This window comes from Pseudocercospora fijiensis, assembly GCF_000340215.1.
Source record: "Pseudocercospora fijiensis CIRAD86 unplaced genomic scaffold MYCFIscaffold_4, whole genome shotgun sequence".
Taxonomy (NCBI): Eukaryota; Fungi; Ascomycota; class Dothideomycetes; order Mycosphaerellales; family Mycosphaerellaceae; genus Pseudocercospora; species Pseudocercospora fijiensis.
The window spans coordinates 289,435-305,078 of record NW_006921535.1 but is presented as its reverse complement, the minus strand read 5'-3'; the positions used below and the strand labels follow the sequence as shown (position 1 = coordinate 305,078).

At 46.1% G+C, this 15,644-nt stretch overlaps 6 protein-coding genes across 6 annotated transcripts; 3 read left to right on the top strand and 3 right to left on the bottom strand.

Annotated features, from left to right (window-relative positions):
- Window positions 1-3,387: 3,387 nt before the first annotated feature.
- MYCFIDRAFT_79018 (uncharacterized protein) lies at window positions 3,388-4,047 on the top strand (the record flags this gene model as incomplete). Its single annotated transcript, XM_007927767.1, has 3 exons — window positions 3,388-3,580; window positions 3,640-3,774; window positions 3,896-4,047. 3 exons carry the CDS (start codon window positions 3,388-3,390, stop codon window positions 4,045-4,047), a joined length of 480 nt encoding a protein of 159 aa, XP_007925958.1.
- Window positions 4,048-4,129: 82 nt separating this feature from the next.
- On the bottom strand, window positions 4,130-5,730 carry MYCFIDRAFT_33596 (uncharacterized protein; the record flags this gene model as incomplete). The annotated part of the gene is given in 3 exon segments (XM_007927522.1): window positions 4,130-4,301; window positions 4,358-5,232; window positions 5,251-5,730. The coding sequence occupies 3 exon segments, from the start codon at window positions 5,728-5,730 to the stop codon at window positions 4,130-4,132; spliced, it is 1,527 nt and encodes a 508-aa protein (XP_007925713.1).
- Window positions 5,731-6,087: 357 nt separating this feature from the next.
- MYCFIDRAFT_215010 (uncharacterized protein) lies at window positions 6,088-8,110 on the top strand. Its single transcript, XM_007927879.1, has one exon. The coding sequence runs from the start codon at window positions 6,100-6,102 to the stop codon at window positions 7,420-7,422; it is 1,323 nt and encodes a 440-aa protein (XP_007926070.1). The 5' UTR covers window positions 6,088-6,099; the 3' UTR covers window positions 7,423-8,110.
- Window positions 7,370-8,110, top strand: MYCFIDRAFT_203314 (uncharacterized protein). The gene has a single exon (XM_007927878.1). The coding sequence runs from the start codon at window positions 7,599-7,601 to the stop codon at window positions 8,013-8,015; it is 417 nt and encodes a 138-aa protein (XP_007926069.1). The 5' UTR covers window positions 7,370-7,598; the 3' UTR covers window positions 8,016-8,110.
- A 24-nt stretch (window positions 8,111-8,134) lies between these two features.
- Window positions 8,135-9,064, bottom strand: MYCFIDRAFT_33889 (uncharacterized protein; the record flags this gene model as incomplete). Its single annotated transcript, XM_007927523.1, has 1 exon — window positions 8,135-9,064. One exon carries the CDS (start codon window positions 9,062-9,064, stop codon window positions 8,135-8,137), a length of 930 nt encoding a protein of 309 aa, XP_007925714.1.
- A 2,941-nt stretch (window positions 9,065-12,005) lies between these two features.
- On the bottom strand, window positions 12,006-15,370 carry MYCFIDRAFT_203313 (uncharacterized protein). The gene is made up of 2 exons (XM_007927877.1): window positions 12,400-15,370; window positions 12,006-12,340 (listed from the first exon to the last, which is right to left on the bottom strand). The coding sequence occupies exons 1-2, from the start codon at window positions 15,319-15,321 to the stop codon at window positions 12,323-12,325; spliced, it is 2,940 nt and encodes a 979-aa protein (XP_007926068.1). The 5' UTR covers window positions 15,322-15,370; the 3' UTR covers window positions 12,006-12,322.
- Window positions 15,371-15,644: the final 274 nt, after the last annotated feature.

Genomic DNA, 15,644 nt, shown 5'->3' with positions numbered 1-15,644 from the left:
AGAGCGTCGTTATAAGCAGCGCCGATAGCGGTTAGGTCTCTAATCTAGCGAACTCTTACGTAGCGCCGTATTTAGTATCCCTCTATTATCGAGGGTATCGATACCGTCGCCTAACGATAAGCGCCCTATTCTATTCAGTAGAGCTCTACCGAAGGTTGTTAAGCTTAGAGATCTTAAGTTACCGCCTACCCCTACGCTAGTATCTTTATAGTAGGCTTAAGGTTCTAGACTTAATATAAACAGTTATACGTCGACTACAACTACTACCGCGCCGAATGCTCTAGCCGTACCCTCTACGCCTTAAGAGAATGCTTAAGAGAATACTTAAGAGAATGCTTAAGAGAATCCTTAAGAGAATCCTTAAGAGAATCCTTAAGAGAATGCTTAAGAGAATGCTTAAGGTTCTAGACTTAAGGAAAATAGTTAAGAGTCGACTGCAGACACTACCGCGCCGGGAGCTTTACCTAGGATCGTTACTCCCCGAGAAAGTTATCTATATCCTTTAGGTTCTTAGCGTTCTATAGATAATATATCGATATAACTATATAGATCGAGTAAAGGTCTTAATAATAGTCTAACGAGAAACGGAAGAGGGTTAGATGCTAGTAAACGTATACGAGATCTTTATACTCGTACTAGGCCGCTCGACTCTAATACTAACTCGGAGCCTATAAGGAATAGCAGGACTGCTAGACGCGCTTAGCCTATAGTTAATATAGATACGTATACTCCGAAGCCGGACGACCTAGAGGAGCAGACAGAGGCGACCCCTTATATTCTAAGTTAGACCTATAAAGAGCTCCTCGACCGTATTAAGCAAACCTAGGTAGGGGATCTTAACTAGAGTTATACTACCGAGCTAGAGCAGATAACGTACGAGCACGTTAAACGCATCTGCCTCTATCTGCGTCTATCGCCTAAACTTTTCGTAGATCCCGAAACACCTATCGCCCTACCGGGCTTTAAGATAAAGCTATACGCCTACTAAGTATTCGGAGCTGCTTAGCTTATATTCTGCCGACCGTAGTATACTCGAGAAGCCGGAGGAATCTTAGGCGACATTATAGGTCTCGGCAAAACTATAAAGCAACTTTTAATCTTCGTTTTTTATAAGCAGATTACCGATATACTTAAAGACTACGCTAAAAACAGAGATAATTTAGAGAAACACCTTCTACGGGATACGGAAAATTCGAAATACCTATCTACGAATAAGTTTTCTGTCCCCTATAGATATAAGCAGCGCGACCTATAGCGTAGTTTCAGGCTTCGTAAGGGCATTATAATTCTGTGCCTAACTGCCGGTTTAAAACCCGATACTATAAAGAAATTCCTAGCTTATACGGACTTTAAGGAGCTAGGCATTGAACTATACAACTTTAACCCGCCTAATATAGATAATACGAAAGAGGAAATAGATAGTATTAAGCTCTTTAAAAGGGGAGACGTAATGCACTTTGCGCCTAATCGCGTTGCGACTCCTAAAGTAGACAAGTACCGGAAGGGAGTTAACTATCCGGACTCTACGCAAAATCCAATTATTACTAAGGCGCCCCTCGGTCTATATAAGAAGCTCGTATTCGTACTAAAGGGTCGTTTCTACGTATTCTACGAGAACTGGAATTTCTCTATCTCGACCGTATAGTTTAGGAGGACCTAAGAGGGCAGGCCTTACGCAAATAGCTCGACTAATTTTAAAACCGCGGCCTATAACACTCTGCTAGTTAGAGCTATCGTAGTAGACGAGGCTAACGAGGAGTATAGAATACATACGAACAGTATAAGTACGCTTCGCAAGCTAAGCGTAAACTATAATACGAAATATACGGTGTATTTCGTAATAGGTACCCTAATCGCTAGAACGTAGAAGCCGATAATTAAATAGTTTAGAGTCTTCGACGCCTTAGCTCGCCGTAATAATAGAGGGCGATCCGACCCTAACTACTAGAAGGACTTTAAAGCATAGAACGAGTTTAGAAGTAAGCCTCTAGGCGAGGGCTTTAAGAGGATAATCAATCGCTACGAGAAAGCTTTAGGCGGAGAGCATTAGAAAAAGGGTTCTATTAAGGAGCCTAAAATCCTAATAGCTAACTTACTTATACTAGTATTAAGGCACTTTCTTATACTACGGATATACAAATCGGTCTAGCCGTTTAACGTAATAAAGCCCGAACAGAAGATGCGACTATTAGATAATACAGATAAGGAGCTAAAGAATATTAAGCTGCCTTAGGATATAATTAACGAATTGAATAATTAGGTAGAAGAGCTAAAGCGGAGCATTAACTAGAAGATCCGTTTAGGAAAGATTAACGCTAAGGCGGTTGCGTAGAGGTAGTTTTTCCTCGGCTCTTATAAGACACGAATTCGAACTACCCTATCGCCTCTACTATCTAAAGATAAGCGCGGCCTTACCTTACCGACTCGAATAACCGACTAGGTACGGAAGAACTATAGTAAGGCCCTTAACAAGTTTATTAAGGCAAGGAACAATGATCTAGAGCGTAAAGGCTACGCGCCGGTATCTACTAAGGAGTAGGAAATAGAATTTACTATAAAGGAGATTAAGTCTTTCGGCTAGCTTTTTAAGCCCGATATAGACCTATATACTTACTTCCTTAACGAGCTTATAGAAAGCCTACGTATTAAGGACATTATCGCGGAGCTTAAGAAGCAGACGGCTAACACCGTTAAAGATAATAAAGGCCGTAAGGCCGTAGTAATAAGCTATTCTAACGTAGTAGCTTATACTATTAATCTAGTAAGCTCTACCTTCGTAAATAAGAGCTAAAGCAATATACTAACACTTCTATCTAGGCGTATAAGAAGGCTAGTCTAAAGTCGTAGCTATTTAACTTAAGGGTACCGAAGGACGCTAGCTAGCGATTATAACTAATCGCAGAGTTCAATTGGTCCTAGACGTCGGGCGTAGACATTCTCGTCTACTTTATAAGCATAGCTAAGCGTAGCTATAATATAGTCGAAGCGAACTTGTTGCTTATAGCCGACCTTAACTAGAACCTAGTAGCGAGTAAATAGGCGAAGACGAGGGAGAATCGGGTAGGCTAGAAGCGTAAAGTAAGAATAGTTCGATACTACTCCTATAGGGTATAGATCGAGTATTAGATGCTAGATAAAGAAGAGCTAGGCAATATAGCTCTAAGATCCTTCGGTGCGAAGGTTGATAAGATACGAATAAAGAAGGCTATAGAGGAAGATTCTATTATACTCGACGATTCGGATAAGGGCGGTGCGGGCTTCGTCGGAGATAAGAATAACGAGGAGCTTTAGTAGGGAGTTAACGACGTAACAATCAAATAAGTCGCAGCGTTAGGCTACGATAGACAATGCCTCTTATAGATGATTTCTAATAGCTCGGGAGACCCAATGCCGCCAAAGCCATATGTTGATATGATCAATGTTAATCTGACCGGGTTGCTCTACACAGCAACTCTTGCCGCGTACTACTGGAATCTGCAAGGACCACCAGCACCTGAACAGGACAAAGTCTTCATCGTCGTTGCGACGAACATTGCATATTGCCCTATGCCAGGTTTTGTGGGGTATTCTGCGTCCAAGAGTAAGACTCCAGACATTGCTTGACCGACGGTCTGCTTTGCTGAACAATTCCTCCGACAGTGGGCGCTCGTGGTCTTTGGAAGAGTCTTCGCGAAACCGACCAATTCAAAACTTCGTGCAGAACAAATCTGCTGGCACCACATATTGTGCGCAGTCCGATGACCGCTGGTACTCAGCCTATCTTCGATGCAGCAGGTATCAAGATGGTAGAGATCTCTCAATGCGTCGACTGTCTGCTTCGCTTCTGCTGTGATCGGGAGATTCGAGGTTGGAAGACATCTCGAATGACCACAACATTTGCTAACTTTGTACGCAGGACGAGCAATCCAGGTCAATCCGAGCAAGGCGTTTGATCTTCACGATGATATGGCCGATATGGATGGTGCCAAGTGCTTCAAGGAGCATTGGGAAAACGAGACAAAATTCGTGTGGGACGTCTTCAGCAACTCAGCGCAGATGTCCATGTAGTGAACGTGATCAGATACAGGATGGGCGCCTCACTGCTTGATGAAGTCTATCCGGCACGTATGCTCCTTGCACACGTCAGCTGCTAGACACAACCACGAAAGAGAATGCTCACCTTCATTTCAGCGAAAGTCTCATCCCACAATACCTCAACGCGAGAAGTAATCCCAGGCGACGCCTTCTCTTCGCCACTCTTGATCTTCGTGCGATACCTCCTGTAGATCGCCGGCACGAGAGCCATTTCTGCCAATGCTAAGCTGTTCAAATTGTCAGATCTGTTGCGCGCCGAAAGAACCTCACACGCTTAACTCACTTGCTTCCAATACATATCCTACCTCCCGATGAGAAAGCCCACCACCATTTCTTCATCATCGACACGTGCTCAGTGTCGCCATGCCAGCGGTCTGGACTCCACTTTAATGGCTCTGGAAACACTTCTTCATTACGATGCAGACTGTAGGGAGACATGCACACTGTCGTCCAAGCAGGGATTGTGTAGCCATCAATAATCATCTCGATATCAGCACATCGTGGCTCAGAAGCAGGCAGAGGTGCGTAAAGACGCAATGTCTCTTTGATCACTGCGTCGAGATACCGTAACTTATCCGCAGCCTCGACCGTGGGAGCTCCGTATTGGTCGAGATCGGATTCCGGAACTGATCTCGCTTCATCTATGATTTTCTGCTGAATGCCTTCATTGCCAGGTCTTGAGAGCGCCCAAATCAAGAACATGAGCGTGTCGCTTGTGGTATCGATTCCAGCCAAAAAGTGGTCGGCGCACTCAGATGCGATTTCGAGATCGCTGAGCTTCGCGTTCGATTGATACAGACGGCCTATGATTGTGTTCTTTGCTGTGTCGTCGATTTTATCTGCCGCGGCCGCTGCTGTGTACATATGCATTGCCTTAAGCGCATGTGCTCGAATCCCGGTGTATGTTAATGGCTTTTGCATGGGCAGGAACAGTCTTACGAGGCGCTCTACCGCACCAACGCGAGAGTAAAGCCATTTAGTGAAGGCCGGCAGATGTACTGCGAACCATGTCAATCTCATTCGTCCTGGTCCATCAAGAATGTCGGTCATTAATGATCGAGATGCCGGGTCGCCCTTCAGTGCTTGAGTTGCCCCATGAGTACCATACAGGAAGTGGGTGATCGAATCGAGCGAGTAGTAATGCAAGCTCGTGAAGATCTCGCTTGGTCATCCTACATTCTCTTGGGTTTCCAACAAATGAATATAGTCCTGAATCTTCTCCGAGACCATCTCAGCCACATGTCCTCGGATGACACTCGATTTGCTGTACGCATTGGCAAGCAACTTCTTCCTCTCGCCATGATCCTTGGCCGAATGAAAGCTGAACAGATTCTGCTTGCCATACACATCGAACATGCGATAAAAACTCGCTCGACCAAATCCACTGCCTGGCCCGTAGATGGTTCGCAGTGCTGTGAGCGAGTTGAAATGCACTTCATTAGGCCCAGTCCTGACTACAGGGCCATGTTTCTGGTGGAGAGCGTGGATCGTTCTTGTTCTCCGAGCTTGCCAGTCTTCCCAAGCTAGTCGCCATTTCGTGATTGCGTAGAGCTTTGGACCTGGGATTTTGGAGAGAGGATTGAGGGAAAGAGGTTCGAGGATGATGCTGTAAGCTGCAATCAGCAGTGCAGTCGCGGCAACTAGAATCTCCAGCATTGCGAGATGTCGTGATTAGTAAATGAAATGGTATCGAATTGTTCAAAGCAAAGTGCACAGCAACTAACAGCTCTCAAGTAAGAAGGAGAGTAGAGCAGAGCGGCGAGCAGAAGACGATTTGCTGCAGCAAGAATTGGAACATTCAAAAGCAACTGCAACAAAATTTCGATGGCAAAGGGCAGCACAATCGTCTGCCAATGTGATTGATAGCAAGATGGGCGTCCCATCGATTCTGTGCTCAGTCAGCAGCTGGTGATCCCTGTCCGCACTAAACTTAAGCTTTAAGGTCGACAACTTATGTAAGCACTTTTTCTCCAGGCCCGAAGCAAATTTCATGTGAATCCTCATCCACTTCATAGAGTGCAGCGCATGTTGCAAGACACAATGTCATCCTCGCCAGAGCCCAAGGCCGAGAAGAAGCGTAAACGTGACGAGCCCGCCCATGAAGAGGAACTCGAGATCGACGTAAACCTCCCTGAACCGCCGTCGAAGAAAGCCAAGCGAAAAGAGAAGAAATCGAAAACCAAGACACCCAAAGCCGAAATAGCTCAGCCGGAGGAGACAGGAGCAGCAGTTGACGATGTGCATCCCGCACGCAAGGCGCAAGTCAGTGTAGCGCCTGTTGCGAAGCAGGGGGAAGAAACATCAAAGCGATCTGACTACGGCATCTGGATTGGAAACCTGTCATTCAAGACGACCAAGGATGCATTGCGCAAATTTCTTCTTGACCGCGGCGGCATCGACGAAAGCTCAATCACGCGCGTACATCTTCCCATGAACGATAAACAACAAAACAAAGGTTTCGCATACATCGACTTCAACAGCGAGGTCGTGCTGAACATCGCTCTCACGCTGAGTGAGAACCTAGTCGATGGTCGCAAGGTCTTGATTAAGAATGCGAAGAGCTTTGAAGGTAGGCCAGAGAAGACGAAGGCGGATAAAGATGCTGCCGAGAATGGAGTCGTGAGCAAAAAGCCGGCTAGTAAGCGCGTTTTCGTTGGCAATCTAGGCTTTGACATGACCAGAGATGAGTTGGCAGAGCATTTTGCACAGGCTGGACAGGTCGAAGATGTCTTCTTGGCAACATTTGAGGATACTGGTAAGTGCAAAGGCTTTGGCTGGGTGACGTTTGCAGACCTCGAAGCATCGGCGAATGCTGTCAGAGGATTCGTGTGGAAGAAGTCAGAAGGACAACCTGATGAGCCAGAAGAGAGTGAGAATGAGGTGAAGAGTGAAGATGAGGACGAGAAGGGAGATAGCAAGAAGAAGGTGAGGTCTAAGAGAAAGGCGCACAAGCCGAGGAAGTGGTTTATCAACAAGGTTCGTGGACGTCTGTTGAGATGCGAGTTCGCGGAGGACAAGGAAACTCGGTACAACAAGCGATTCGGCAAAGGAGCACCTGGCAAGAGTCAGACCAATGCTGAGAGCGACGCCATTACTGGAGCCGACGAGGACGGCGGCGTGAGTCTCGAAGCTCTTGCTGCTGATGCCGCAGCCGCCAGAGATGCACCGAAGAAGCGAGATCCAAAGATGAAGAAGCTTAGTAAAGATGAACGCCAGGACGCAAGACGCAAGCAGCAGGAGTTTAAGCGCGATGCTCGAAATACAGCCCCAGGCAAGGCTTTAGCCAACGCACCACGGAATGTGGGAGCTATCGTGGAAGGCCAGGGCAAGAAAATCACCTTCGACTGAACGCCTCCCGAAACAGATGTTTGTGCTGCCTATGATCGAGGCTGGCCGAAGTCGCGAGATCTCTACAGCATCGCGCGCAATCAAGATGGCATCTGAGACATGTCTGATGACGGTCACCTCTTAATGTTCAGAAAGTCTGTCTCGGAAACTCAGATTTGTACAGACGCCAAATTTCGATGAACAGATTCGCTCCTACCGACCAGCACCTGCCTGTCTTCCCCGACTCTGACTGGCTTCACATTCGAATCGTTTTCACGCGCTGCTGTAATGCAAGTTTTGTGCATCCCATCTTACCCAGCTTACTTGTCGACGAAATCGAGAATGGAAGAATGGAACCTCTGGGCTGGGACGATGGACTTGGATATCGCGGGAATGGCAGTCCGGTGTATGCTTTCGCTGCTCTGGCGCGACCTTGTTCGGCGTGTTTGAGGAAGGCTTTCGAAGCGAGCGAGAGGCTGTGGACGATACGGCAGATGAGACATGGTTTGACCGGAAGCTCAAGACCGAACACAGTGGCGAGCGACTGGAGCAGTGATCGAATTGAGCAAGACGACGACGACAAAAGTTTTAGGAGTCAGATCTTTGACAGCTGAAACGACGCGCGAGGTCGAGACGCATGTCGAATCCGTCATCAGAAATCCTTTCGTAGCGCTCCTCTGCAGCACTGCAATTAATTGTGTTCCTCAAGAACCCAGGGAGATGGCCTACTGCATCATGGCAACGTCAATCTCGTCTTCAATGCGTCTTTTGCCACAATCTCATCCTTCCTCGCCTCAAGTTCATCTGCATCATATTTCGCACTAATCAATCTGCCACTCAACCATGCCTTCTCCTGCCCATTCTTCGTCAACCAGACACACATCGCGCCACACAGCTCTGGTGAATCTATCAAGTAAGGCCTGAAGACATCCGGAGCCGTCTCCTCTGCCGATTCCGTCAGCACAGCGCCGGGGTGTACCGCATAGCACGATAATCCCTCCTCATGATACTGCTCATGAACATGCTCGAGAAGTTTAAGCTGCGCAGTCTTCGAAACACAGTACTGCGTATTAGCGATAGGACCTCGAACAAGAAACGCAGCAAAGCTCGAAACGCCGATGAAAGCTTTCCCTCCATCCCGAGTACTCAGTAGAATCGGAATCAGATACTTCGCACAATGGAACGTGCCCACGTAATTGACATTCGTCACTCCTGCGAAAGTCGCCGGATCCGTCTCCGTGATTTTCAGAACCACCGGTCCACTATACCCCGAATTCACAGCCACGACATCCAGCCTTCCGAACTTCTCCTTCACTTTTTCCGCTAGTGAGGACACCGCTTCGGCATCCGTGATGTCGCAGCCGAAAATCTCGATTTCGAGCTCTGGGTTGATGGCTTTACATGCTGCAGCTGTCTCTTCCAGTCCCGAGATTCTTCTCGAGGCTAAAATCAAACCTGAGCATCCGGCTTTGGCATAGGATGTGGCGATTCCGGCTCCAATCCCTCTTGAAGCTCCGACTACGCAGACGATGAACGGGGATTTGAGGTTTACTTTGGTGGCATCGAGGGTGGCGTTGGGGTGGGAATGAGAGGTTTTTGTGACGGTGCTGAGGCCTTTGTGTCCCCAGTCGGGAAAGGAGTTTTGTTGGATTTGTTCGGACATTCTGTGGTGAGGCCAAGAAGAAGAAGAAGAAGAAGTACAGGATCGACTTGTCCTTATCGTCGGGCGCATGCCAATTATATGCGGATGGCTGTTACACAAGAGCTGAAAGGAAGAGCTGGTCTTTGGCCGCTAGCCTGGTACGTTGTCAACGCTGAGCTGCCCTTTGAAGATAATGATAGACATCGCTTAGCTGTGTAGGCGCGATGAAGTCTGCGGTGTCCATTGATGGAGACATGGCTCAAAGTGACTCAGCTGTGTTGTAGTGTAGGGAGGAGCCGATGACAAGGAGCAAGGGCCTCAGTCTTGGCAGGGATTTCACTCAGCACGGACATCTCAAAGCGTTCGATATATAAATAAAATTTTGCAACTATATTAACTTCGCGCCCGTAATAATAGCCGAAAATTCTAGCTACTATAGAAGCAGAACCTATACTAAGCTTAATAAAGACTTCTTCTATATATATAAAGGTAGAAGGTAGAATAAAGTCTATAAAAAGAGCCTAAGAAGGAGGTAGTCCTAACTCTACCTTCTAAAAATTCTATATTAAAAGACAGTCGAAGAGTTACGCCTAGAGAGTAGAGTGTCCCTCGAGTACGATATAGCAGACCTTTCGATTATATCTAACTATATAGAACAACTATAGAGATAGACACTATACGACCGTTTCCGTAGCTAGATATAGAACGAAGTAGATATTAAGCACCGGTACTAAAGCAGAAAGCTAAAACTAGTAGGCGCGACATTACTTATTAAAGTAGCAGTATTATATTATATAGCTGCGGGTACTGTATTAGAATAGAAAAGGTAATAGCTCGAGGCGAAGTTAAGGCGAATTTGTAAAGCGCTAAGACTCACATGTGGGCAGGTGCGCCACGTGCTAGCTGCGACAATCTAGACGATAAATTTAGAAGAAATTATATTCACATTTCTTACTAACTATCTCTCTCGCAGGGCGGACGCTAGTAGGTATCAAATAATGTAGAGTTCGTCGTACTAGGAAGTATTATAGACCGCGGGCGCGTTCCAAGAGTAGCAGCGCAGAGGTTATCTACGTTCGAAAATTTTCGGCTTAGCGTTGCTTAAAAAAAGCCGGCGGTAAGTACCTCCCTAACCTAGGCTACCCCGGATTTCCTAGGTACGGTGTACACTCTATATACGAACTTAAATTACAACCCGGCATCCAATCATTTGAATTGGTTTGCTGTTTAACGAGTGTCCTTATATACTTTATTGAGGGCCTGAAATTTTCGGGAGTAGGGGTGTCCGGCTACTATGTAGCGTTGTAATCCTCCGGCGGCAGACTATTTAATACTTTGGACCTCGCTATAATAATAGCACAGTTCAAGGTATTAATTTTTAAATATTTTACGATCCCTTTTTTTTACTTTTTAGGAAAGGGGTTTTTTTCGAAGTCTATATATATATATATATAATAAGATAGTATATATAGTAAAGAGTATATATAAACGTATATATAGAAAGTAAATATACTAGTTATAGGTATATATTTATAATGCTAGTATACAATATATTATAAGAGTATTAGGATAGATTAGGCTAATATTAGTAGAAACTATACCGTTATTACCGGACAACTTAGTCCGTTATATAACCTAGATATATTCGAAAATTAAAGAAATATATACGTTTACTTAAATTATAGAATTAGAGCCGCGCGAGTTAGTATAATAGTCTAGCAACCTGTTAAGTTACTTAGATAGGAACTCGATAATAGAATTTCCTCTTAGTAGTTACAGTCTATTCTAAACGCCGTCTAAGTATAAAACTATATATAGTAGATTAATATATAAAGTGCTCCTCCTCGAAAGTTAAAACCTAACTCCGATATAGTAGTACTACTACCTCCTATCCTAGACGCCGTCTAAGCATAAAACTATATATAGTAGATTAATATATAAAGTACTCCTCCTCCTCGAAACTAACTCGTAGACTTAGCGAAAATTATATATCTAGTATAAAAAAAAAGTCGATATACCTACTAGACGCCCTAGAGCCTTACTATCGCCCCCCCCCCCCCCGATTAGGCTAATACTTAGTACCCTATAGGCTATTATATTAGGGCGCCCCTAGACTAGATAGCTATAGAATACGGAGTATCCTATATATATCTCGATAAATACTAATCCGATTTTAATAAAAATTATACTATTAGAACCGCGCGGGTCGGTTCTATAGAACGTAAAACTTTTATATAAATCGACGACCTTCGAATTTAGTATTAGTAGGTATTAGCTAGTATTAGCTCTAACTTAATTCTTAACTATTAAGAATTCTATTTCTCCCGGCTATACTACTTAATATAGTCCCTACTATATAAAGGCATATATCTTAAAGGAGTTATAAGATCGATAGGGGTTAAGAGGTCGTAGGTTCGAGTCCTATACTAGCTATTTTTTTTATTTATACGTAATTAATAGGAAATGTACTTAAATCTTTAATTAAATATTACTACTACGCAATTAATAGGAAATGTACTTAAATGTTTAATTAAATACTACTACTATTAAGCTAATACCTTTATACGCAATTAATAGGAAATGTACTTAAATCTTTAATTAAATATTACTACTACGCAATTAATAGGAAATGTACTTAAATGTTTAATTAAATATTACTACTATTAAGCTAATACCTTTATACGCAATTAATAGGAAATGTACTTAAATCTTTAATTAAATATTACTACTACGCAATTAATAGGAAATGTACTTAAATGTTTAATTAAATATTACTACTATTAAGCTAATACCTTTATACGCAATTAATAGGAAATGTACTTAAATCTTTAATTAAATATTACTACTATCAAGCTAATACCTTTATACGCAATTAATAGGAAATGTACTTAAATCTTTAATTAAATATTACTACTATTAAGCTAACACCTTTATACCCAATTAATAGGAAATGTACTTAAATCTTTAATTAAATATTACTACTATTAAGCTAATACCCTAGCTAATAAGCTAAGAAATCCGGGGTAAGTTAAATTCCCCTTCAATCTTTGTTTCGATTGACGTTCTACGCTGAAATCCGGGGTAAGTCAAATTTCCCTTCAATCTTTGATTGCATATTACTTCTGCGAAATTTCTCAGCCAATCATTTCGGTCTTGGCGGACAACTTGGATTTTCGCGGGCGGTGGCCGCGGTGTCTAGATTGGCAGCTGCGCTGCCAATCAAACGCCACGCCGTTGCGCTGTGCAATTGAAGTGGCAAATCCATCCACATCCACACCTTCAGCGCCTCTTGTATTTCTGTAAAACGTGTTAGCAAGGACAATATCATGAGAATTGCCGGAACGTATGTAACTCACATCATCAACCTTCCTCAAATTTCCACGATCGATCTGGTTGCCGACTCCGAGCAAAGTCGTTCCAACCGCCCTGGTGGCACCGATTACAGGTCGTAGGATTACAGTCGGAGCATGCTTGATGACAGCTGCAGCCGCACCACCGGGCCCGCGGCTCTCCAAGACCTCGCCTTGCACTGCGATCAGAGCGTCTTTGGCAGTCAGAAGATCATGCTCCAAGTATCGTCTGGCGCTCTTAAGGCCTGATAGCACTCCGAGTGGTTGGTTGGCATAAGCAGAGACTACACGCTGCTCTGGCTCATCATCATCCGAGGCCACGTCATGCCAGCCCTGGTCGGACGAGACATGGCGAGCTGATCCAGGCCGCCGTGAGGCAGAAGCTTCAGGCGCGAGAAACTCTTCCGCATTTGCTAGCATCGTCTGAGTTCCAAGGGCGACCTTGGCCCCAAGTCTGGCCAGTTCGGATGCGGTGGTCTTGCCGAAGTGGAAAGCCCCCTTCTGTATGCTTCGTACAATGCGCCCGTCTTTCTTGTATTCTCGCACTGGAATTGCAACGACATCTCTCATGCCGCTTCCAATGTTGACCAGGCTACGGACAGGTGCGAGACCAGCCAAGACACGCGGAAGCTGGTTGCGTTTGATATCGGGCATCCATATATCGTTCAGCGTAGGATGCAGGGCATCGAAACCTCTCAAGCCGTACACAATGGCGTGCCTGAGCCGGATATTGCAGCCTTCTAAGGTGACAAAGTTCATGAACTCGGTTGTTTTTCCCGAACGAATACCCGCATAGTCAATATTCTTCGGCTTGTAGTCGAGACACATATCGACGGTATCAACCTCAACTCTCTGCAGGAAGGGCTGCTCTCCTGGATCACCAGAGGGTACCATTTCTGGATCCTTGAATTCGAAGAAGCGGGTGATGAAGTCAAGAGCGTCTTGATCAACATGAAGTCGTAGCGGAAGCACTGAAACGTGCAGCACGATCTCTGAAGCTGCATGGCTTTCGAGTGTCTTGACGTTCTCCAGCTGAATGTGGAACATTGGCTTGCACATCTCGCGCTTGGAAGGGTCGTTGTCGAGATGTGTCAAGAACTTCCGCCAGGTCGAGGTGGGCACTTTGTCAAAGATTTCAAACTCCTTGAGGCGCAGATCAACAGAACTGACGACTTCTCCGCTGCCTGGCGGCATAACCGACACATCAGCCGAGACGCCTTTGAGCTCAAATGCAATCTTGTGGCTCTTGCTGCGACCAAGCTTGAGGCGCCTTCGCTGTCGCTGGCGTGGTTGGCCGGATGCAGAGTACTGAGTGGTGGGCCGAGACATACCGGAAACGGGGATGCTGGCTGTTTCGCTGACATCTTCATCGATGTTTCGGTTAATCTGCCGTCGAAGCTCTTGCGCATCGTGATCTGCTGGAACGCCGATGTAGATTGAGTTGAAGAGGAAGTCTCCGATGACCGCTTCGTCATCTTCGCGATCTTGTAGAGATTGGCGATGTTTGGCACGACGCTCTTCAGCTCGCATCTCCACCTGCTCGACTGCTTCGACAATTCCGTCTCGGGTGCGCTGCCAGTCATAGCCATCATAAATGTGCCATATAACGTGAAAGTCTCGCAGACGCAAACGGAAGGGTACGTCTTGTGAAGCATTTCCACGTCGTTGGCGTCCGCCAATGTAAGGCGCGTTGAACCGATACTGACTTCCCAGAGCTTGTTGTCCACTGCCGAGTGCATCAAAGCCAAGATCTTCGATTTCGTACAGACCGAGATCAACAGGCTCGGCATCTGAGGCTGGTCTACGCTGCTTCTTGAGCTCGCGTACAAGAGCTGCATCGCCAAGTTGCATCTCATCAGGTGAAGTGGGCATCTCGAAAGGATCTTCCTCGAGGAGACTTTCCGCGGTCTCTGTGTGGTCGCCCGCTGAGCTTTCCCGGTCCGGATCATCGTCCATGCCAAAAACTCCGCTGACTGGTCCATATAGACTGGCATTCATCTCTGACTCTGCAAGCAGCTGATTGGTCTCGTCATCGTCCCGCATTGAGATTCCCAACCGGCTTTCCAGTTCATCGCCGTGGGCGTCATCCACGTCAAAGAGTGTTTCAGGCTGCTCCTCGGGCTGGACGAAAGGGTCACCGGTAAACGAAGCCATCATGTCTTCGATCTGCATTGGTTGAGTCAAATACTTCGGTTCCTTGTTGGGTGGTGTTGGAGGTGCGAGATCACCTAGAATAGCAATCAGAGTTTGTGTAGAGTCGGCGCAAGTCTCGAGCAAGAAAAGCTCGTTCTTGACATCTACTTCGACTGCCTTGGCTCCATTCAGTTGGTCAGAGTCCTGTGCTCGAATGACAATTTCTGCTGCCATGACTGAGCCCACGGATACGAAGCCCTGCCTGACTAAAGAATTCGCAAGACGTTGCGTGGTGTTGAGCACGTTTGACGATACGTGAGTCGGGATGGGTTGGTCGTTCATGTCCGCAGAGTATCGATCCGTCACAAACACGGCAGCTTTGCGCAACTCCACCTTGGCGCTCATCCTGTCGGCAGGCGGAACTACAGTAGAAAGATGAATATCGGACAGAACCAGCATCGCTTTGGAAGGTAGCTTCTGCGGAGTCAAGCCTAGCGCAGAGTCATGCACAAGGAGACTGATGTTGGTCTTCTTCGAGGAAGTGCCCGAGAGATCGCTTGTAGGACTACGCGCAAGCTTGCTGGGGCTCTGTGCCATCGCGAGGTTGGCCACTGACTGTGCCATCTCGTTCACAAGTGCTTCTGTTTCAACTTCTTTGTCCATCCCAGTAAGATCGAGTATTACGGGAACACTGTACTCTGCGCACAGATTATACAGCTTGACTTTGACAGTAGGTTCGACTTCGTCGCCGAGCATGCGCGCCATTACAACAGGCGAGGCATCGGCGCCTGCCATAGGTATGAGAGGACGCAGGATCTGAGGCCCCCCGGCCTGAGATGCAAATAGATTGCCAACGGAAAAGGCCAGAAGAGCAGGTATGCCAACATGGGCTAGATGCAAATCCTGGAGCGCAATCCTGAGTTGTCCGAAACGTTCGTTGACAGGGAGTCGGACTTCGCCATCTTTGACCCGCAAAGTCGTAAGTAGGCCAGGCTTATCGTCTTCAGGAAGATACTTCGCCACAGCCGAGAGCTTCGTCAGATCATCTCCAAGCGCCGATAGTGTGGAAAGACTATCCCAGTCCTCGATCTTGGCCTTGATGTCTCCTATCTGAAGCC

Coding starts and splice junctions, on each gene's coding strand:
- MYCFIDRAFT_215010 (XM_007927879.1), top strand. CDS start 6,100: ATGTTGCAAGACACAATGTCATCCTCGCCAGAGCCCAAGGCCGAGAAG.
- MYCFIDRAFT_203314 (XM_007927878.1), top strand. CDS start 7,599: ATGAACAGATTCGCTCCTACCGACCAGCACCTGCCTGTCTTCCCCGAC.
- MYCFIDRAFT_203313 (XM_007927877.1), bottom strand. CDS start 15,321: ATGGCAGGCGCCGATGCCTCGCCTGTTGTAATGGCGCGCATGCTCGGC.